General features: G+C 40.7%; 1 protein-coding gene across 2 annotated transcripts in view; it reads left to right on the top strand.

The window, feature by feature from the left end:
- The window catches only part of cntn3a.1 (contactin 3a, tandem duplicate 1), a 77,526-nt gene that overhangs the window by 32,157 nt on the left and 21,896 nt on the right, over nucleotides 1-23,473 (top strand). The window contains exons 6-11 of one of the 2 annotated variants that reach the window (XM_019888074.1): nucleotides 7,800-8,003; nucleotides 8,623-8,725; nucleotides 9,503-9,687; nucleotides 12,333-12,472; nucleotides 19,760-19,889; nucleotides 22,419-22,569. In XM_019888074.1, the coding sequence (XP_019743633.1) occupies nucleotides 7,800-8,003; nucleotides 8,623-8,725; nucleotides 9,503-9,687; nucleotides 12,333-12,472; nucleotides 19,760-19,889; nucleotides 22,419-22,569 (913 nt within the window). Of the gene's footprint in view, nucleotides 1-7,799; nucleotides 8,004-8,622; nucleotides 8,726-9,502; nucleotides 9,688-12,332; nucleotides 12,473-19,756; nucleotides 19,890-22,418; nucleotides 22,570-23,473 lie in introns of both variants that reach the window. The other variant, XM_019888073.1, reaches the window with a different exon arrangement.

Below are 23,473 nucleotides of genomic sequence, written 5' to 3'. Positions count from 1 at the left end.
CCAAATTTACATAATTCATATGTACATTAAACGCATGAGTCCTGGCAGTAGATGTTAACGTATAGGTAGCATAATCGATAAACGGGTGTGGTATTTCACAAAATTGAATGTCTTCTGAAACTCAACATTGCATGTTTCAAAAACATATCTGGGAAAACCCTTGTGCCAAATGGTTAGAAAGGAGTTTTCAAGAATGGTTTAACCTTAATATCTAGTTGTTCCATTTATAACATTATGGCTAGAATACATTATTTTGCCAAAATTGACTATTGCATTTGACTGTGATGAGGCATTTATCTGAGCCTCGGGCTATTTCATATCTCTTGGAACACAGGTTTATAATTCTATGCTCTTGATACTTTGCTAGCCTGCCCTTCTCATTAGCCACTGGGCTGTGTTCAGGATGCGCAAAGAACATCCAGTCAAAGTTGATTTAGCACTATGAGTCATTACTGGTTGTTAAAGATGAAGTCTGCGATGTTCATGCTGCTAGCAAGAGTTAAATGTAGCCTCACTTCCCTGCATCCCCCGCTCCCTACCGTGTTCCAACCCAAAGCTACTTCCATCATGCTACGTCAGGCTCAATATTTATCGCCAGACGATCTTCGCATTCGGGCAAGCACAAGCATTCATCCTGTTGCCTAGGAATTTGATTAATTTCTCTGCACCATGCTGGGCTTTCTGACATGTCCCCGGCGCATCTGACAATTTGCACAAAGTCTTTTAAACGTTATGCCTGTGACGTTTTGGCGCAGGTAGTGTCATGCAATTTTGGTGAATTTGATTGGCGCATACATGAGATGTGCGACTTGAAAAGATTATTTTCGGGCAAAAAAAGTTAGGCGCCTGAGCTCTCGATACATCTATTGAATGGCGATGTAGATTTAAGGTTGCATAGGTCTGGTCAAATAAGTCAGATAAAAGCACAGGGGTCCATATCAAACTTATTGCACGTGTTTCTCATGAGCATATTGCATGGGCCATTTTTGAGATGAAGATGTTTTTCAATGTATTGTGCAGCCCTAAACGGTGACATGTTTTGGTTCCAAAGCGTGTCTTTCTAAGTTGTGACTGTGCAGGAATGGAAGAGTTTCCATGGCTCAGTGAAGTGCAGCAGTGCACACACACACCATCTTAATTAAAGATGTCACCCACTCATGCGGGATTTCACAGACGCCAAAAATACATGTCTTGCTTTGGAGCGGGCAGTACAGTACAGTTAAGCAAGGATATTGCTGCAATGTTGAAGCCTTGCACTTCCTCCGGAGTGCGTGTTTGGTAGTACTGTACTGATCCAAATTGGTCCATACCAAAACGAGTTCCAACTTTGGGCCCCATCCCCCATGTTTGGGAATTTCGCATCAGGTTATAAAGCCTGATCCTTATCGGCCACTGTGTTGTACAAAATATTTTATATTCATTCATAAGATTTAATTAATCTTTAAAAAAAAAAAAAAAAACACGGGAGAATGTTAAGTGAATGCAAAAAATGGCGGCTAACGCTACACCCTGAATGAAAAGATCGTGTTGCAAAAATTGCATCGATTGTGTGCATTCAATTTCTGTGTTAAATTTTACTTTCATTATAGCTGCACATATGTCACAATATTATTGTCACTAGGGGTGTTGAGTATAATTTTGCAAATTGAATAAATATTCATTTCATGTAAATGTCATTGTATCAAGGATCCCTTCCTTTTTGCTGCTGATTTCATCATATTGCATAAATTTCAGCCCAAGCCTGAATTTGGACACACAAGGAGACCCCATAAGTCCTTTCATGTCTTGTTGTGATGGATCATAGCTTTTCTCGTGAGACCCAGCACAGAAATTGAAATGATCCATTTTCTACCACTATTTTCAGTGGTTGTCATCACAGATTATGACTAGAGATGGAAAGGTTTGGTATCAGACATGAATTAGGCCCTCAATTTTCAGCGTCTTTTCTGAAAGCCCACTAATATTGGCAGTTATATTGACGTAGCTGAACACACGCGCGGGCGCACACACACACTCACATACACATGCACACAAACGCACACACACGCACACAAACAAATGCAAGTGGCATATCTTCACAGTATTTATATGTGTCGATCAGGCAGCATAAAAATACAATGTAATTATTAAATTATCAAAGGAAGAGTAAATAATGAAAATCACAACAACTGAAAAAAAAATGTGTCAAATGCAGGCTGCTCTTGCAGCAGTTTCATTACATGAGACGCGTCAACAATGCTTCACGATGCGCATTAGAAACACAGAAAAGACACACACAAAGTTCAGTAAAAGTGAGATACAAGCTCTCATAAAGGCTGATAGGACATAATTCATGACCACAAAACAGGGTCTTAAACAGGAATCCGCCTCATTTCCCCTTCAAAGGGTTTCAGTCTCCCATGCATGATTCAGGGGGCCATTATTTCACTTTCATGACGCCCCAAAGCCCTTTTGACAGCTCTCGAAAGTAGTTGGATGCAGTCACAATGCTCTTCATCTGTGAGCTGTATGTACTGAATTTAAAAGATGGTCAAAATTGGATAGAATGGAAAACTATTCGTCAAGCATGCATTTTCTTTTCTTTTTTTTTTTTTTTTGCATTTAGGTTAGATGTTATTTGTGCCACCCTTTGCCTTTTAGAAGGTCTGAATATGTGTGGTCAGAGAGAACGTAATGCATCTGACCTCTTTTTCACTAATGGAAGGAGCCCTTTTAGATCTACTCAAGGCTGAAATCACTTGTTCTCTCTCTCGATTGCGGCTTCCTTCAAAAAAAGATGTTTGCTGGCGACTAACAACACGTATATAGCTTTGAGGGATTTTTATGTGCGTGACCGAAGCCATTTCATGGACAGGATATGTGTGTTATGAATTCAGATAGCTATGGGAACAAAATTGTGAGTAGAGTGAACCCAAGACCTACCTCGAATCGCTAAAATCCAGGAGTAATTTAAGTCCCACCCTGAAATATTCATAATTCCCGAATAGTTCAAACCCTAAATATATGCCAAACTATGATTCCATGAGTCATGAATATAATTTGAAACTCATTTCAACATCGTCTTCACAACCTGTAAAAATAGCAATTAAGTTTTCTATTAGCTTTGCTTTGGTGACATCTTTACCGAAAGATGTGTGCAAGTAGGTGAGTTTTTCAACAAGTACCGAAAATTAGATTCCACAGGGAAAAAAAAAAACGGAATTAGGTAAAACATGAATGCACAGACGTCGAAACAAGTCGATTGCACACTTTCTTCCGGTCCAATATTGTCTTGATTCACGATGTCCTTGGCCTGTCATGTTGTATTTTTCTTCCTTGCGCTCATGCCAGTACAGGGGAATTAATGCTGCCTGTTCATTATACAAAAGCTTCATGTAATCTTAATGAAAATATGTCAGTCACTGTCATATATCTTTGCATTATTCCATTAAAGCCCTTTCGGAGGATGAAAAATCATCAGCAAAAAAATGGGAAACTGACAACAGTAATGTTTTCAATTTCCTATTTTTTGCTTTTCGCAATACATTTTTAACCAACCAATTAGGAGCTCCTTAGTTGTTGTTACTTTTGTCATTCCATCCACCTTTTGGAGGATGTTTCAGAAGGATCATTAAATATACATGTTCCTGTTAGAATGATTGCTGGGATGTATTATTTAGGCACACGGATGATATTACAGCTGTTCCCACTGTGAGTACAATGGATAAAATGAGCATGTTATTATTGATGCATGTCACATGGACAAGGGTGAACGTCAAGGTAGAAGAGATGATAACTTTTTCGTCATTTCAATCCACAGATGAATGCTTGACGCTCCTTTTTTGCATAAATTTGAATGCCAGATTCAGTTCATTGGCAAATTTCCAGAGGTGGGCAATTTTCAAAATTTTCCTCATCGGCCTGAGCGCTCATCCGTCATTTTCAGTCCGTTCGTTATTTCAAACTGAACCAAACTGTCATTGTCGGTGAGTCAGTCCGTCATGTAAACAGGCTTTTGTCCTCGCTTCTTTCAGTTGAAAAAAAAAAAGACGTCATAATCCAACAGATGAAAAATCTAATTTGATTAAATTGGTAAATAGAGTTCATTATATAATCACGGTATCTCCATCATAGCCCAAAGAGCTTTGCACACGCATACACTCACATGCATTTCACAAACATGTATTTGTCAATCTGTTGTGCTGTCAAGAACAGCGGGAGCACACTGGTGGCTGCCTGCTGCTGATTTAGCTCTTAAAAGGCCAAAAAAGTTTTACTTTGTTTGTCTTATGTGCATATGTCTTATGTGGATGTTACACATGTAGCACATTTGACAATAAAGTTGACTTGAACTTTAACGTCAACCTGAATTTACATTAACCAGAATCCCGCACCGCACTGTCGCCAAAAATCCAATCCTGGTGGATTGATACACCTCGTAAATCCTTCCGGAATGCTCAACGTCTCAGTGTCTTCTTCTATAGTTTGGGGTTTGGCAAACAACTTTTGGTGCACCGCTTCCATCTTCTGAAATGAAGTGTGGCTATACGTCTATTTCACAATGTCCTATTCAACACTACCTTTTCCAAAAATAAAAATAGAAATGTAAAATCTAACTCACAATAAACTTAAAATGTCTCTAGAATTCAAAGCTACTTTCTGACCATTTGGCTCAGTAATTACTTGAGTACTTCCAGCACTGCCCGCATACCTTTGAATAGAATGGACTCATCTCAGGTCTCTTAATGTCCACATTCCTAGCTCCTCGTTTCTCATAACATGGAACATGACCCGAAAGTATGAAGGAGTGTAAATCTCAATTGATTTACGTAGGGCAGAAGACAACAGCAGGAGATACAGCAAATGACAGTGACTAAATAGGTACAAGAGATCATGAGTGCTGGCCGAGACTGATTGGTCAGACGCAAAAAAGGGGTGAGGATGATGATGAGGACTCCGAACTGTCCTGGACCACAATAACATATTTTGATTTTGCTAACTAGCTTCTTCACCATATTTCATGGTGCACTTACAAGAAAACAATGCAAAATAGCCAAAATATAAAACTTTATCAGTACCTGCATCAAAAATTCCCTGTGATAGGAAACAATGCTGTCAGCACTATTAACTTAAATCTGGTCCATGCCATGATGCCGTGCCTTGATTCATCTGACGGGTGTGTTGCTGAAAAAATATATACCGTATTAGCCCGAATATAAGACGGTGTTTTTTACATTTAAATAAGACTGAAAAAGTGGGGGTCGTCTTATAATCAGGGCCGTCTTATATTCGGGCCAATACTTTATATCAATCATAAATCATGACAGCGGTGGTCCAGTGGTTAGCGTGTCACAGTGCAGAGGTTCGATTTCAGCTCCGGCCTTCCTGTCTGGAGTTTGCATGTTCTCCCCGTGCCTGCGTGGGTTTTCTCCGGGTACTCCGGATTCCTCCCACATTCCAAAAACATGCATGACATGTCCCTCGGTGTGAGTGTGAGTGCGGATGGTTGTTTGTCTCTGTGTGCCATGCGATTGGCTGGCAACCAGTTCAGGGTGTCCCCCGCCTACTGCCCGAAGACAGCCGGGATAGGCTCAAGCAGGCCCCGCGACCCTTGTGAGGATAAGCGGATCGGAAAATGGATGGATGGATGGTTAAATCATGACAATTTCTGTCAGTTTCTAATTTTAAATTGATCTGAAATTGTGTACATACTTGGCTGTCTTAGAGTGTACTTCTAAGCAGATGTACGCCAACACAGAATACACAAGAATGTAAAGCAGGAAACTCTGCCATAGTTGATACTAAGCAGAGTGACAAGTGTGAACACAGTGTGTTGTGTAGGTTTCAGTAGCAAGTCAAAGCCCACATATCCTCTTTCCCCTCAAGCAAAAATGTGAGCAATTCTTATCTGGTGTTGGGAGTGCCCGAATCACATTGCAATTATTCCCTCTGCTGGACAGCTGATTCTGTGGCTTATACTTCGGGACAGGGATATAACATGGTGCAGGGCGGTCTATCTGGGTGTCAATGTGTCAACACAGTGTCTTTGTTTTTTGTTTTTTTTTTGTCATGTTATGTTGCTGTTGCAAAGCCTCTCTTCTACTCGGTTTATCTTGCAGGGATTCCTATAGGAACTCAATTTAATGGTGCATGAACAGTACAATGCAGTGATACCCAAAATCTCTTCTGTAATGCAATGCAGTTAAAAAAAAAAAAAAAAAAAAGCCTTGACTCCCTTCTGGATTCCTGATAATTGTCTTTATATTTATCACTCTCAAGGGAAATGTTCTGGATCTTAAAACCAATTTTTATGTCTCACATGGACAACCCAAGCAAATACTGTATAAAGTATGGTTTCTTAATGATGATTTTATTGATTACGGTGTGTGAAAAGGTATTTGCCCTTGGCAGCCATAACTGGAATCAAACATTTGCAGGAAGCCTTTCGCATCACTTTGGAGGAATTTTGGCCGACTGTTCTTGGCAGAATATTTTTAATTTAGCCATGAGCGTTTTCGAGCAAGAACTGCCCATTTAAGGTTATCCTGCAGCATCTCAACTGGATTTTTTTTCGCCATTCACAGGGACACTTGCTGATATGTCTTGGGGTGTTTTCTGGATAATTCAAGAGTGCTTGACCTTGAGGGCGTGACCTGATGGCCGGATGTGTGCCTGCAGGGTATCTTTGTAGACAGCAAAAAACATTGTACCATTAATCGCTGCATTATCCAGTTCCTGAAACAGCAAAGCAACACCAGACCATCACACTACCACCACCACCATCATGTTTATTATGTTGTTATGATGTTCCTTTTCGTAAATGTTACGGGCTGCACACATTTGAATAAGCTCAACTTTTGTTACAGGTGACAAAATTTCTCTCCAAAGGTCTTGGGGATTACCAAGCTTTTCTTGGCAAATGTGAGGTGAATCTCTGTAATTCTCTTTCACTAAAAGTGAGTTTTAATTCTCCAATCAATGCCTTTTTTTTGCCAGTTGTCTCATTTGTTGCGTCACAAACACTGACCTTAACTGAGGCCATTGAGGGCTGTAGTTCTTTGGATGTTGTGTGTTATCTGGTGACCTCCTGGACGAGTCGCGGTTGCACTCTTGGGGTCATTTAGGTTGGCCAACCACTTCTGGAAAAGTTCACCACTGGTCCCAGTTTTCTTATTCATTTGAAGATAATGGCTCCAACCATGCATGATGCGTTTTCACTTTTTCACAACGGGCCGGCTTGGTTTCTCTCATTAAATACAATCATTTACAAATTACATTTTGTATTTACTTGGCCTGTCTTTATTGCCAATTACAATTGACTTGATTATCTGAAACATGTTAAGGATGATAAATATGCATAAAACAGGAAGGGGGCATTTTTTGAGCCATCATATAATTTTTAATAAAGCACCAGTAGTTTAAAAGTGAATTTATTTACTACTGTGGGTACTTGCCAGCTACAAAATGCGACTCATTTTACTGCTCTAAAATGTAGTATGATCCAACCATGACAGTAAGCAGAATAATGAATAAGATGCAGTCGTTAGTATTGTCGTGAGTAACGTCTTCATGCCATCGCAATTATCACTATAACCTAGTGAATCCAACACATTAAATCATGCATTCAGGATTAGGGGAGTAATTGCTTCTTGGTTATTCATTTCACTTTTTAATCACGGAAAGCTGGCACCATTCGATCCACTAATTGCTTTATCGCTAAAGGCATGCCTTCCACCTGAAATGGCTGCTGATGAATCACATTCTCTCCGCGCTATTTAAATTGCGCACCTCACATCTGCTCTGTCTGCAACTGTTTCCAGATCTTAGCTTCACGTGGATCTTCAACGAGTACCCGTCGTTTGTCGTCCAGGACACGCGGCGATTCGTGTCCCAGAAGACTGGCAACCTGTACATCGCCAAAGTTGAACCCTCTGACGTGGGCAACTACACTTGTGTAGTCACCAACACAGTCACCAAAAGTAGTGTTCAAGGACCACCCACACCCCTCGTGCTTCGAGTAGATGGTAAGAGCAACGCCACAGGCAGAGGAAACAGAATCAGATTTTTCTTTTGTTGTATCGCCATCATGTTACATACAGTATCTCCATGCTAATCCCATTAAAATATGGAGTCTTTCCTGCCAAAATCGGACTTTGGCAAAATAAATAAATGAAAAATTAAAAATCGAGTTAGGCTGTTAGCGTTACATTATGCAAATCTGAATCTCAATATTGATATCATATCAAATTTTGGTGCAGGTGTTTATGTGATTATTTCATCTTTCACTTTAAGACTGACAGAAGTTTTATTGTGATGGCAATTGAATGGAATTTCTACATTCATGTATTCATCCTGTCTTCAGGTATTTACAGTACAGTTTTTTTGTATTTGTTTGAAATGTAATTTAATTTAAAATCTGGAACGATTGTTCTCACTCTTTTCATGTTTTACAAGAAACTTTCTAAATATACTTAAAATGTGTCTCCAAACATGAAATGCCTTTTTTTTTTTTTAGCCGTTGAGTTGTCATGCACAGTTCATTATCAACCATTGGGGTACTTTGTTTTTTTACGTGACATTTTCAGGCTTTAAGATGGATAAAATTGTGTGACATAAACTCTCATTTTGTCTTTGGCACACCAGGTGTAATGGGTGAATATGAGCCAAAGATTGAGGTACAGTTCCCTGAAGTTGTCCCAGTCGCTAAGAGCTCAACGGTCAAGCTGGAATGTTTTGCACTCGGAAAGTACGTTCCCCCGGGGTGTCTTATTGCTCCATGATGATGAGTCACAATACATTGTTAACTGCAGCAATACAATCTGTCTGGTAATGTATGGAAATGCCCGTGGCAATGATTGTAAGAACAAGAAGAAGAATCACCCGCAAATGTGGTTCCATTTTGACTTTAATTGAAAATTTTGATTTCAAAGCTTTTAATTGTGCTTCAATCAAGTCTGCGCTGTGCAACAAAATGATAGCAAGAAAAACAAACTAATATTTCAGGGCAAGGCCAATGTTGCTGGGTTTTTTTTTTGTTTTTTTTTAAATAAGAAAGCATTTGATCCTACCTTTTATAAAATTACCCACGTCTGGCAACTGCATGTCTGATCTTTCTTACAAACCAATCCACGTCAAAATCAGTAAAACATTTGACAAGTTATGACTAATTAATTGGAGTCAAACACAGTTACCTTAACACTAGTGAATGGAAATGATCGCCAGGGACTCGCATTTCAAGATGCCGACTAGGTTGGCACAGCCCCAACCAGCCGAAGCAATGAACTTTCTTGGCTCCAACCTGCACTTTCTAACTTTTCTGGCCGATCAGAAAGACTAAATATGTCACACGCTTCCATATGTTAAGACAGGGTGTTTAACATCAGCCTGTGCAAACATGTAATAAAACACATACATTTCAGACGATACTATCCTGAACTGATGTCGGTGTATCGATATTTTACCATGACAAATAATACTACAACACCGCCCTTGTTTAGTACTCATAATGCCCTGTTGCTTTTAGCCCAGTGCCAACCATCAGTTGGAGGAGAGTCGATGGAGCCTCTTCCGGAAGAAAAGTGGACATCAATAGAGCCAACGGAGTGTTAGAGATCCCTTACTTTCAGCAGGAGGATGCGGGGATGTATGAATGCTTGGCTGAGAACAGCAGAGGTAGAAACTCTGTCAAAGGAAAGCTGTCCTTCTATGGTAAGTTCGATCTACGGCAAGTACAGTACAGTGGTGCCGCTACTTACGAATGTCTCTTCGTACGAAATTTTCAAGTTACGAAACGCCTCAACAGGAAAATATTGCCCCTAGTTACGAAAGAAATTTCAAGATACGAAAGGTAAAAATACAGTATGGGCTGTTAGTCGCAGTTCAGAGTTTCCTGAACGCAACATACCTACTTGTACCTGCTCTGCCATTGGCTATTACCTGGCATCTTCCTGGCATCCCGTTCGCTAAGAGGGACCTCTACTGTATGTGTCTGTGTGCGTAGATAGATAAATAGATAGATATGTGTCTAGCAGCGTCCTCGTCATTTGCCCTCGTCGGGCCCTGAGGCATTCCGATAGTTTTACATAAATGTCACTCACCCAGAAAAAGTGTTCACCAGTCGGGCGATTGCTCACGATGCTGATGTTTGCCTTGGACATTGTTGAAGGATTGTTAAAAGCCGACAAAAACAAATGTCATTGGATCGGTTCTTTACAAAACGGCAGGCAAAAACCACTTCTGAGAGAGAATATGAACTAAAGAGGGCAAAAAACGATGAGAACGCAGTTAAAAGTTAAATGACCATCATTTTTATTCGTTACGCTATTCTATGTTTTTTACCTGATGCACAACGCTCATTTATTGTGCAATAATCTAAGTATGTAAGTATGTATTTGTTACATATTTTGATGCATTTTTATGCTTTAGGAAAACATTTATGTCTGAAATTTGGGGGGGATTGGAACGGATTAGGGCATTTACATGGAAAACGTGTCTCTACTTACAAACATTTCTAGTTAAGAAATTTCCTCCAGAACATATTAAATTTGGAAGTAGAGGTACCACTGTATTGGCTTTGGTGGTAAATCTTGACACCTCTTCCTTTCCTTGCACTTGTCCAAAATTACGCACAGTTATCGACTTTTTTTAAACCAAACATTGTACTCTATCCAATGATTGATAGAGGTTGTTTGAAACGTCAAGGAATCACCGCTACTGAGCAAGATTGAAATGGGTTCAGCAAAGAAATGTAGTTTAGTTTTGGTGAGTCAAGCAAAGAAAAAAATAAAAGATGTGTTTTTGTCATGAAACATGTATCTTTTATAAGAGACGATAAATAGCGGCATCAGACATATGGATGTGGCAGTAAATGAACCCGTTCCCAATCGCTCATTTCTGACAAGCTCTTTATTGTATCGGCAGCTAACATTGGGCACAGCGTGCACAGATTTAAATCACCTTTCAGGGAGAGGTGATTTGCCCCCCTCACCAACACTGCACTTGTGGCCATATTCCGAGTAAGCTTTCAATGACCCTTGATGAAAGATTTTATAGTTTTTCTTCCCATTATCTTGCTGTTTATGCTTTGATGATGTCTGCATATAAAGCTCAGTTGGGATTTGCTTGAATTAAATAATCACAACTACATCTTATTCCTGTAAGAGGGGTCCTTTTGATATGATAATAGAGGATTTTCTGGCTCCTGTGGGTGCTCAGAATCTCTGAGGTGAGCATTAAAAAAAAAAAAAAAACGCTGTTCAGACCACAAAAATATGGATGGAGAAGTTGCGTATCATGCGATCGTGTCTAATTTAATTTGAGGCTCTGAATCAAGGCTTAATGACGTGATGGAGTTACTCCTAAGTTCAACAACTTTTTCACTCTTACTGTGGCATGTGTGCCTGAACGCCTAGTTAGTTTTGTCGGTAGCTGGGTGGGAAAAATCTGTAATCAATACAGGACTCCAGCTAATGATGGAACAGAAACAAAAAGAGGCATCCATCCTGTCTCTCTGTTTACAAACATTTTCTTTTGTCGTCAATTAAATTTGACCATAAATCTGACCCGGCTCAGAATTGATATCTTGAGTTTGGGTAAAAGGCGTTCCATCACGTCTTTCTTTATACTCATTTATATTTGTGTCATTCGTAAGAAATTGTATGGATTTGATATTTCATTTCTCTTGCCGGTGTGTTTTCCATAAAACGACGACAAAAAAGTTTCAGGTGCAAAATGGACCAGACCACAAGTAATAGCAAAGAACTTAATTGAGCTTTCTCTGCAACACATCATGTCAAGGAGATGGACTGACTTCGATTCCTCTCTCCCCTTGACCCTGGCAGGGTGTCCCATCTTAATGCGTCTTCTCCAAAAGCGCCATCCATCTTTCTCTTCTGTCACCAGAGATTAGGTGCAAATTATTTACGCGACACCAGCGTATGTATAAAGAAGCATTGTTGGAATTTTAGATGCCTGAAATAGTAAAAAGGGCATCAAATGGCAACTCGAAGTCTTTGGGGCATTCGTACTTCAAGGTATACCGCTGTACTTTTCCTTCACTCGAACTAATCGAAAATGACAACAATCTTAATTCATTCCCGTTCTTTAACTGGCTCCAGCTCTGGAATCATAACCGTTCTTCTTTTTCCACTTTTGAGCTGCAAAATGTTGATGCTTTCAGTGGTTTCTATTTATTTGTTTTTCTGTTTCGTCAAGCAAAGGTCAACCTTGGGTTAGTTGGAAGTGGATTCATAATTTGTGTCTTTGGATGAGGAACCTGAAGATTGAATTGCCTGCTTTGTCGGTTCAATTCTACGTGGTTACTCTGCGTATATTTTGTCTTTGGTTTGTGACAGCTGCTCCTCATTTGACTGAGAAGCCCCCAGATGCTCACAAGACTATTGATGAAACGCTGGTCTGGGAGTGCAAAGCCAGCGCCAAGCCTAAGCCCTCATACCGTTGGCTGAAGAATGGAGAGCCTCTGGACCTGACAGAGGTAAGGGACTTCTTCCAAGTTCTGATTTGGATGCGTTTCATTTTGCTTAGTTCCGTACAACCACAAGTACCACCAAGATGAAACAAAAGAAGAATGAGTCGTCAAGGATGCCAGATGCAGTCACAAAATGAGTCCAAATATGCGCAATCTTTGGCAAAAAAATACATTGACAATGATTCTAAACAAGACGGATTCCAAGTTTTGCTCTGTACCAACTGCTGTGATTCACAGTTCCAACTCTGGGTCTTTCATTGGAACAAACAGAAAGCATCCTGAATCCATACAAATGTTTTTTTGTAATTTTGCCCAAAAAACCCCACTTCTTAATTAATCGTAAAAAAAAAAAAAAGCCCAAACTTCTAAAGTCCAATTTGATCAGAATGATGAATAACTTACATAGTACTTACGAAGCCTCTTAGTCACTTTGTCAAAAACATATCAGAGTGTACATACAGTATGAGGACGACATACAGTCGCGTTGAGCTACGGAAATGTTTTCCTTTGAAATAACTTCAAACAACTTTAACCTCCAGGTTCCCTCGACGTTCACTTGGCCAACGGCAGAACCTAGGGCGTTTTTCCACTTTTGGTAAAAGCTTTCAATCCATCCCTGTTTTGTTGTACTATCTCGCTAGCGATACGCTAAGCTAGCTGTCTCCCCTTTTCTGCGCGTAGCACAGCGTGAGAGACCAACAGCGAAGTGACAACAAAGGCATCGATACAATGTCTTGATGGGCTTCATTGGCGGATTGCTTAACAGTTTGATACAATGCTCATTAGCCGGCTAAACAATCCCATACACGCGCAAACAGCGGGTGTGGGGTTTCGAAAAGCGCACGTCACACACGCGTTGCCATCATCCGTGACACCAACATGCTCTGATTCATTCTCACTCGAATCCCGATTCGGCATTCATTTTTTTTGCAGCCAATTCGTATTGCAATTCGACTCACCACCCATGCCTTCACAATATATTCCTGTACGTATTCATCTGTATGCACTACACTTGCAGACTTACAATGAACTTTAATCTTTGCCTCCCTTGGGTTGTAAGGGCAAGTCTATATTAATTGTGATTGATCTGTTTTCAGAGGGTGAATATTGACGTTGCCTCAGAAAGGAGTACAATTTCGTTTTGACATGAACGGATTGTGGCTTGTACTTGAAGAAAGCATCACTTAGAAATAGCTGAATTTCCCGGAGAGTAAATTGGGCTTCAAAAAAGAGACCGATTATGTGCATCTTTGCAAAGAATCCAATGATGTGTTTTTCATCCACCAGTGATTCTGCACACAATTTAGCTCCTCTATTTTTTCATACTACTCAGAGTCTTCTTTCCCTTTGACAGTGACACAATACCTTATTATCTGTCAATTTGCCCCATTTATAGTTTGTTGTAAAGTTCCCCAAGTGAGTACAGGTAACCTCCGGGTAATAAGCCCAATGTTTTTCTTTAAAATAACCGAGGGTAACTTGGATCGAGGATTGAGATGAATTCGAGATTAATCACAATGATTACACACTGAACAAAATTGTTCTGCATCGATTCATTTCACCAATAGGCTGTTAACTTGGAATCGTAATTCTTTACACTTCTAGAACCTCCCATAATATATGTGTATGCTAGGATGGAGTCAAGACATTACAATAATTTCCCCGGAATAACATGATTAAAAAAATATATACAGTGTATATTATTTACGAGTATTATTCACGAGTACTCTGCACCTTGGGGTTGTGAAAAAAAGTGCACTTTCATTCCAGCATGTTATTTGATGTCTAATGTTACGTAGGGCTGAAGAAAGGTTGTGGTGTACCACAGAACACTTCTCAAAGGAAAAACAACAATGTAACCTCAAAGTCCGGCACATCAAAAACGCATGCATGGACTACACCAATCAGTCTTTATTTCCTTGTTTACACAATAACATAATTTTCAATGCTCACCAAGAATCATGACAGCCTCACAAGTGGATTTGTCCCAGAAATGGTTGATGCGAGGAACAAGGAAATGGCTGGAAATAAAAACAAACGTGTCTTGTATAAAAGTTGCTTCGTTCGAGAATGCAAAGTTTTTTCTAAGCCTTCTCAGCCCATTTTTTTTCCCACATCGCCATTTCACAATGCTCTAGCCACTGTAAACATTGGCACATATCCGGGACATTCATCTGTTCATTGGTTTTCTGAGATCAGTGTGTCGTGTGTGAGATGACTGTGTGTGACTAATGCCTGCGTGTTGATGGCCGAAACTGTTAGCAAGCGAAGAGAACTTCTCTTTACACGAAAAATGTGTTTGAAAACAAAATAATCCCATCCATCCATCCATTTTCTGATCCGCTTTATCCTCACAAGGGTCGCGGAGGGTGCTGGAGCCTATCCCAGCTGTCATCGGGCAGTCGGCGGGGGACACTCTGAACCGGTTGCCAGCCAATCGCAGGGCACACACAGATGCAAATTTAGCAGATGATATTGACAGTATGATGTTTAAATTGTATAATTGTGGGGGATTTATAACGGGAATTACTGACAAGTTGTGGCCGTGGTGTTAGCCTGCTAGCTCCTCATATAGTAACAAGCGGTCCGGATGAGTTTGACAGCTTGCACGTGTCTTTGTAAATGTTACCGGCGTTTAAAATGAATGAAAAAATCCTCCGGCAAATACGATCGAAAAAGTCACCATCCATCCGTTCGAGTCACATTCCAAACAAACCACGCACAAAAAGACCAACATATATCAAACCAGCGACCTGTCTCATTTAATCGTTGGCCAACAAAAAACAATATGTAGGATGACCATTGAGCTATACTGTGAACAGTTATCCACTTAACTTGGGGAAAATGGCCAGCAAGTTAAGAGCGGATGATGGACGACTTGACTGTGCCGTCTCTCTCCCCACGTTAAAAATGGAATCCTGCAAAATAATTCTCATTTTTAAGAAATGCAGCTGTAATCTAATTGTTTGTTTTCTGTAACTGTAACATATCATCGTGATTATTATTTTTTTTTGTAACCTGAAAACGTGATGCCGTTGTATGTATTCTCTTACTCACTAAGCCTTTACCATTGTAATGTTTGTTTCCCTCAAGAAATTATGGTTAATGGATGCTATGACTTACCCCTACTTCTCGGTATCTTCTGATTCTCTTTGTGCAGTGTGTTGAAAAACAAAAAAAATCCAAATCTTTTCAAAACACCACATTTGAAATTATGTTCACCAAACACATTTATTATGCCATTAATACTGTTGTCAGGGACTGTAGTCTTTCCGATAAATTGTCTTTTCAGTCGCATCAAAGGTCATTTCACGCTTAATCAAAAGAATCCCTCATGATCGATTTGTAAGTCCCGTTTTAAAACTTCCTCAGACCGTCTGCCCAGGTAACACATTCTCTGTACATGTGACTCTATTAATGAGCGGAGGTGTTACCATTTTCAAAATGCCAGCATCAACAGCAGCAGCTTTAAATCAATTTCCAAACCCAAAGGTCAGTGTTGTAGAGAGAGAAAGGGAGAGGGAGAAGGAAAAGCACTGTGACGAGCATTTTCTATTTCTCATTAGAACGAATCAGACTCCCTCTCCCTCTTTTTCTGTCTTTTATCTCCCTTTCTCTTGGGTTCACTTTCTCTGTGGGTCTCTATCAAGGGTCCCTCAACGTGTTCACTCCTCCGATGGTTTTCTGACCCTCTCCAGAAGAATAAAATGACTCCAGGGAGGGCTGTCACTTGAAAATGTCACCTTGGCAAAACAAGGACCCACTCACTGGACTGTATTGTATCTTCAGAACGAACTTACTTCAGTATGAGTGTGGAGCTTCAGTCTGAAAATTGTCTGAGGGCGCATTCAGTTGGCTTTTCAAAGCTCAACTTGCGGCAGTGCATACTTAATGTTGCCTGAGAAGCCAAAGAACACCATTTTTGTCCCCGCCGTTAAAGATTGTGATCAGGCCACCACTCAGACGGTGTTCTGATTGTATTTATTTATTTATTTTTAATTGGGGCAGTGGGTGCAGAAGGGCAGTGTGACCCCAACTCCTGCACTTTACACAGATCTCTTTAATCTCTGTCACCCCTTGGGCCCTTGCAATACGTAACCTCGAAAGCACCATCTTTCATCTATTCAAAGTCACAGTGACACTCTCTCTCTCTCTCTCTCTCTCTCTCTCTCTCTCTCTCTCTCTCTCCCGTGAACATGCATATATGCATCCTTCCTTGGCCCCAAACCATGCAGATTGTTGTGTCTTATTTGGAAACTGCAGCTTATCCTCCTCACACAGGACCCCCCCAGGCACCAGGTCACCGGAGTGTCCATCATGCAACTGAGCTTTAGATCTGGCACCGGTTTGAAGCTCCTCAGCTGTGTCACTGACAGACTTGAAGCAAGTGACTTTTCAAGTGTCAGCTCTGGAGTGATCCGAGATGACAGGCACACATTTGCCACACAGCCATCGAAGCTACAGTTGGCCCACTGAAGTCAAACACAATCTGTCCCAGAACGCTGGTTGATCTCCAGCTTTCTCCTATTTCAAAACAATTTTTATTACTGTAGGAAATAAGGAAGATGGTTAAAAAAAAAATAAGCTGGTCAAAGCGATCACAGAACCTTTAATTTAACTGTACATGTAATACAAGTAGCATTTTAACATTAACAGTCATACAAATTAAAAGATATGTTCGTGTAACCCAGGGGTCGGCAACCCAAAATGTTGAAAGAGGACCAAAAAATTAAAAGCTTTATAATGAAGGCAACACATGCTGTATGTATCTATATGAGCTATATTAGCCTACTATCAAAATGACTAAGTTGGCTCCAAATACACAATGAGCCTTCATGACTAAATGTTTTCTTTCCCCTACAGTGCATCCTGTAGAGCAAGGATGCCCAACCTTTTTTGAACGAAGATCTACTTTTCGATCAACCAACCTCCCGCGATCGACCCGTTACCAGAGACGCGCGCATACGCACGCACTTTCACACGCATGCCATAATGAGCAACAGCCATAACGGCCGCTAAGATGAATAAGACATGGGATGCACTTTCCCAGCGTGTTAACGATCGTAGCTCAGGTGTACTGTTTAAAAATGCTTCTCTCAGCCCTCAAGATTCACATTCTTTGCGAGTACCCTGGGTGAATTGTTTTTTTTTTTTTGTTTTTTTTTTTTTTTACAATAGCCACCTGCCTGACATCCTGCCCTGCGAATAGAAACGGGTGTCGCAGGCAATGACGCAAATCCTCATTGACAGAAATGTTGAAATGTAATGTTTATTCTAAACATTTTTACAGATTCGGAAAACGTTAAGAATGTTTGTGTCATGTTTGCCCTCTTACAGAACCCATATTAAAACAAAAAATATATATTTCCCTTCCCCACCTTTTTCCATTTTCAAACATTTTTGAAAAAGCTCCAGGGAGCCACTAGGGCGGCGCTAAAGAGCCACATGCGGTTCTTGAGCCGAGGGTTGCCGACCCCGGTGTAACTGCTCATTTTACATTACACCTTTAATCTCAAGTGATGATGCATAGATATTGGCTAGCATTAGTAGCTACTGTTAGCCGTCAACTGTCTGCACTTCACCGTATCTGCAGCCCCTGCCGTACATCTTGACTCTGCTCACTCATTCACTTGGTGACCGAGGGTCACCAACCTGGCTCAGCACACAAGAAACACCGTTAGGACATCTGCATTTTATTGCTTTTATTGTTTATGTTTCTCATACAGGGCCTCTCTTGTTGTCAGTCACATGAACTATCACAATTACAACAGTGACATGCCTACGGTGTGAAGGTGCCGGTGACCTTTGTGTCGTCTTTTTTCTTGATTTAAATTGCATGAAATTATTTTTCAATAAAGTACCGCCAGTAGTCAAGCTAAATTTGTTTCAGGTGTAATGTCAACCACAGTTTGATAATGTCAGCTCGATGTTAGGCGACGGGGGGTTGCACCAATTCACCACGGCTATTAAGACAAAAGAAAATTAGCACTCTTTTCAATTATTACCCCCCCCAGGTGTGGAAAATATGCGGCTAGCACCTGAATTTAATCAGGCTATTAATCAGAATGAACCTAAACAGTCCAAATATAGCACTAATTACCTACCTTGCGGTAAAGTGTGCTCTCGGATGAGAAACGACTATTTTGTGATGCCACTGTGGCACTAATTGGGCTGTTTTTAAGTTTCCTCTCTGGATGGTTTACATAAATTCAAAGGTCACTTCAGCAAAGCAGTGTATCATCTGCATAGCTAATTGACTGTGTGCCTGTGCATCTGCCTTAGTTACATTCAACTAAGTTACGTCCAACAACAAAATAGTAGATGTCCAATTTCGATACAGTGGTACCTCTACTTACGAACGTCTCTTCATACGAAATTTTCAAGTTACGAAATGCTTCAACAGGAAAATATTGCCTCTTGTTACAAAAGAAATTTCAAGATACGAAAGGTAAAAATGCAGTTTGGTCTGCTACTCGCAGCTCCACGTTTCCTGAATTCAACATACTTATACTGTAGCTGCTCTGCCATTGGCTATTAGCTGGCATCTTCCTGGCATCCCATTGGCTAAGAGGGGCCTCTACTATATGTGTCTATGTGTGAAGATAGATAAATAGATATATATGTGTCTATGCAGCGTCCTCGTCATTCGCAACTCGGGCCATGAGGTGTTCCCAGAAAAAGTGTTCACCAGTCGGGTGATCGCTCACGATGCTGATGTTTGCCTTGGACATTTTCAAAGGATTATTAAAAGCCGTCAAAAGCAAATGTCATTGGATCAATTCTTGACAAAACGCCAGGCAAAAAACACTTCTGAGAGAGAACATGAACTAAAGAGGGCAAAAAACCATGAAGACGCAGTTAAAAGTGAAATGACTATCATTTACTCCATTTTTTGTTTTTCACATTATGCACAACTCTCAATTATTGTGCAATAATCTAATTGTAGCATGTATTTGTTACATATTTTGATGCATTTTTATGCTTTGAAAAACATTTATGTCTGAAATTTGGGCGGCTTGGAACGGATTAGGGCATTTACATGGAAAAGGCGTCCCTACGAGTCTCTACTTAACTTGTACTAGTTAAGAAATTTCTTCCAGAACACATAAATTTTGTAAGGAGAGGTACCACTGTACCATTGTGCTAAGACTGTTTGCAGATATGTGTTGGATGGTAGCGAAGTTCCAGGATGAAGGTTTAGATCAAGCCCAGCACCCTTTTAATTCAAATAAGGTCATAGTACAAATACATTTCCTTCATCGTGATTGCCTTATATGTTTCTGTCTTTAGCAGGACCGGATCCAGGTGAATAACGGAGTGCTGACCATCAGTAGCTTAAATCTGGCTGACATCGGCACATACCAGTGTGTGGCTGAGAACAAGCATGGCAGAGTCTTCACCAATGCCGAGCTTCGAGTCATAGGTAAGAAGACTTTGTTCATCACCCACAATACATTCAGATGAGTCCGTCTCATGCTGTCAAAGTAAGCGAGTCTGAGCCACTTCTAATAAAAATTCACAAACACAAAATAATCAGCATTTGATGTTAATTGTGACAATTTAAATCAGTCACTGTTGCATCGAAAACATTAATATTGTTACGTTTCGGAAGCATCCCGAATTGGAGTGGATTGCACAAACATAGATAAGGATCAGATTTTGGTCAAAAAAAAAAAAAAAAAAGTTTATTCGCAAAACGCAAGGCCGACAAAGAACAACTCAGGACACTGGTAACAAAGAACCAGGAGAATACAGAACAAACCAAAAGTGCTCGCAAAAGGAAAGGAATGAGAAAAATTGTTGTCAACTAAATGGACAAAACAATCCAAAACATGAGAATACAAAACCGAGACTACACAGCAATGAAAAAAATCTAAATATGTGGCAAAACTATGAGGCAAAAATCGAGAACATCTAGAAAATTGAAGCAATCAGAAACTTAGCTAAATAATCCACAGCTTTGTTGTCACAGCCATCTTGATCGCATTCAATTTTCAAAACGGGTTCCCATGACGACAGTTTAGGGTTGGCGAAAGGGGAAAAAAAATAAATAAATCACCCGAGGCCATGTCGGGTGAGTAGGGAGGTAGCTACAACACAGCAATGTTCTTCATTTCAAAGAACTGATGGATGCTTGGGACATTGTGCTCTAAGCATGCGAGTGATCCTGCCTCAGCTCTCCCCTCTTACCGTGCACTGAATGAAACAAACGCCACAGGATTTCTGTCGGTGTGCTGATTGATTGATTATCTGGCCCACATGCAAAGGCAAAACTCCTCTTTTAAAGAGAGATCTTTAGTGACACCAGTCCTGGAACTTTTCTGTCACTCCCCGTATGTCTCCGGCGCCAGATTGTGTGCTGACGCGGAGGAGCTTTCTACTGAGCATGAACGCATAGAAAACAGTACGAGATGCCGTCCGCTCAGTCATCGGGGCCTAAAGCAGCAGCAAGGAAACCTCGCTCTCATTTTGCATTCTTTCATTTTGCTTCACAGCCCTCATTCTTCATGCATCATGTCCACTTTTCAAGGAAATGCACGGAATTGGAAAAACCCACTCTCTTTCCCATTAACTATCCTCTTGAAATGGCTGTGTGAGTCAATGTGGCGGTGTCTTTCTTTTGTGCAAGCGAGTGTATGTGAGTAATTAGAGAAGGGGATGCAAGAGCCGGCCGGCCTACATAATAGATAAAGTGATCCGTATGTTTTCAGATACCCATTCACGCTAACGTCTTTAATAACTCTCTCACCTTCTCTATACTCCCGACTTCAGCGCATACATCCTACAAGGTCTGAATGATTTATCATTTTTGGATCAAAATCGTGATCTCAGACAATGTGATTTCGTGATCGCCCAAGCTGCGATTTATGAAGGTGCCGTCCAAGTTGACTATTCAGAAGCGGCATGCTACTCCTTGACAGGTCACGCTGACCGTTCAGTTCTGAGCTGGTTAAAAAAAACAAAAAATTGATGGGATTGACTGTGTCACAGTCAATCCCGGAGCCCATGTTTCCCAGCTGATCGTTGAACCCGAGGCACTAAGTTAACTCGCTCTGCACAATGCGTATGGACAGCCGCTACGAGCGGCGCGGTGCAGATCCTCTCCTCTATGAAACTAATCCTCTCCTCTGCGGTGGCCAAAAAGCTGCACTTCTAACAAGCGGTGCGACGATTAAAGGCTGATGAGGAGTAGCATGCAACATAGCGCGCAAGACGCGAGAACACGAGAATCTGGAGGAGCTAATACTAATCGCTAAACTAACGTGAATCGCAGAGGGGTGAAAGACCAGAATAAGTGCTTAGCTGTACAGTTCACTTTTGACAGAAGTCTGGCTACGAACGTGTTCGGGGCGGAGGGCAACTACATGCGAACAGCAAATTTGGATCACCGTTGATAAGTATTTGTAGATATAATAAGACAGCAGCTACACAGTAAGCGCACGTTCAAAAAAACGGAAATGAATTGGTTACGGCCATGGCGAGGAGTTTATAAATTCAAAAGTAGATTAAATATTTCTAATATGAGCCATGCTATTTCTTTTTATTTTGCATCACAACATTCAAGGTTTGAGATCTGCATAATAATCGGTATTAAAATGATCTTTTTTTTAAATCAATTTAGCTTTTTCAAGGGACTGGTTATTTGTTAAAGTGATTTCATGACATGAAAGACAAAACAGGCATGTTCACATCAACATGTGAGAGAATTTTTTTAGATCTTTAAATAACCCATTGAGACATACTTTTATGATTTTCTTTTTACATTTTCTCGCTGACATTACTGTGTGTGTTTGTGAATTGAAACCAAATCGCAATATCTATCGGGAAAAAAAAAAAAATCACATATCAATCTTTTCCTAAAGATTTCCCAGCTTTACTTCCAACGCTTTCTTCCTCTTATTTCACTATTTCACTGTACTACCACTCCTTTGTTTTGACTTTCTCTTCTTAGCTATTGCCCCAGACTTCTCCCAGAATTTGTTGAAGGCCCAAACCCTGGCCCGACAGAGTGGTGACGTCCTGATTGAATGCAAGCCCAAGATGTCTCCTTGGGGTGTGATTTCATGGAGGAAAGGAAAAGAAGCCATAAGAGAGAACCACAGGTACCGGGGTTCCTTGGGAATGCGCGTTGAATCAATCAACTGCTCTCTTGATCAAAGCAAAGTTCATCAACATGGTGCTTTTTTTTTGTCTACGTCACATTCATAGAAGTGAGCCACAGCAAACACGGTACAACTTGCATATCCTAACAGATTCAGCATGCTCCCCCTTTCCTCTTATGCATTCCGCATTTTCTCTCTAGATTCTTCTAAGGCCTTCTGGCCGTCCTCGAGGCTGGCATTCCACACTGTTTACACAACGTAATTGACCGTTCTTTGATCCATCAGCTCATTAGCAGCATGCAAATTCTGCAGGTTTATTCGAACACCAGGCAGATGATGATGATGATGATGATGATGATGCAGGCAATCAGTGAAACAATCCCCAAAAGGGCTGATCGATGACAAACTGTGGACGAACATACCTTCTTCTGCGGTAGTGGATGTGGCACAGAGGGAGCCGTCTGGACGCCTTGTTTTATTAGAAATCAGGGTGTGCGGATCAATGCAATACCTCACTGAGCAGGGAAAGACAGGAAGATAAAGGGCTCTATTTTCGCAGACAGCTTGGCTGTAAAAACTGCCGCATCTTGACTTTCGTGCAGGTGCAAGCCCCCTTTAGCGCATTTGGGAATTCGGCTGACCATGTTGCGCCAAGCTGGGTGTTCCGGTGAGAGTACCACATGTCATAGACCTCCATGATTTTATCATCGTCCTTCAGTGGCCTGCGCGATTGCTGATGACGTAACGCCTGATAATTTTTTTGTAATATATATTTCCTTGCCTCTAGATTGCGCAAATTATATATTATCATAAATGGTTATATTTGATCAGCAATTTTGCAGACAACATAAAATTAGAGGTGTCAATGTATCGCATTAATTGCGATTAATTAATTACAGTCATA

The sequence above is a fragment of the Hippocampus comes genome, unplaced genomic scaffold (genome assembly GCF_001891065.2).
Source record: "Hippocampus comes isolate QL1 unplaced genomic scaffold, H_comes_QL1_v1.1 scaffold14, whole genome shotgun sequence".
NCBI classification, from domain to species: domain Eukaryota; kingdom Metazoa; phylum Chordata; class Actinopteri; order Syngnathiformes; family Syngnathidae; genus Hippocampus; species Hippocampus comes.
This window is presented reverse-complemented; position numbering and strand designations above follow the sequence as displayed.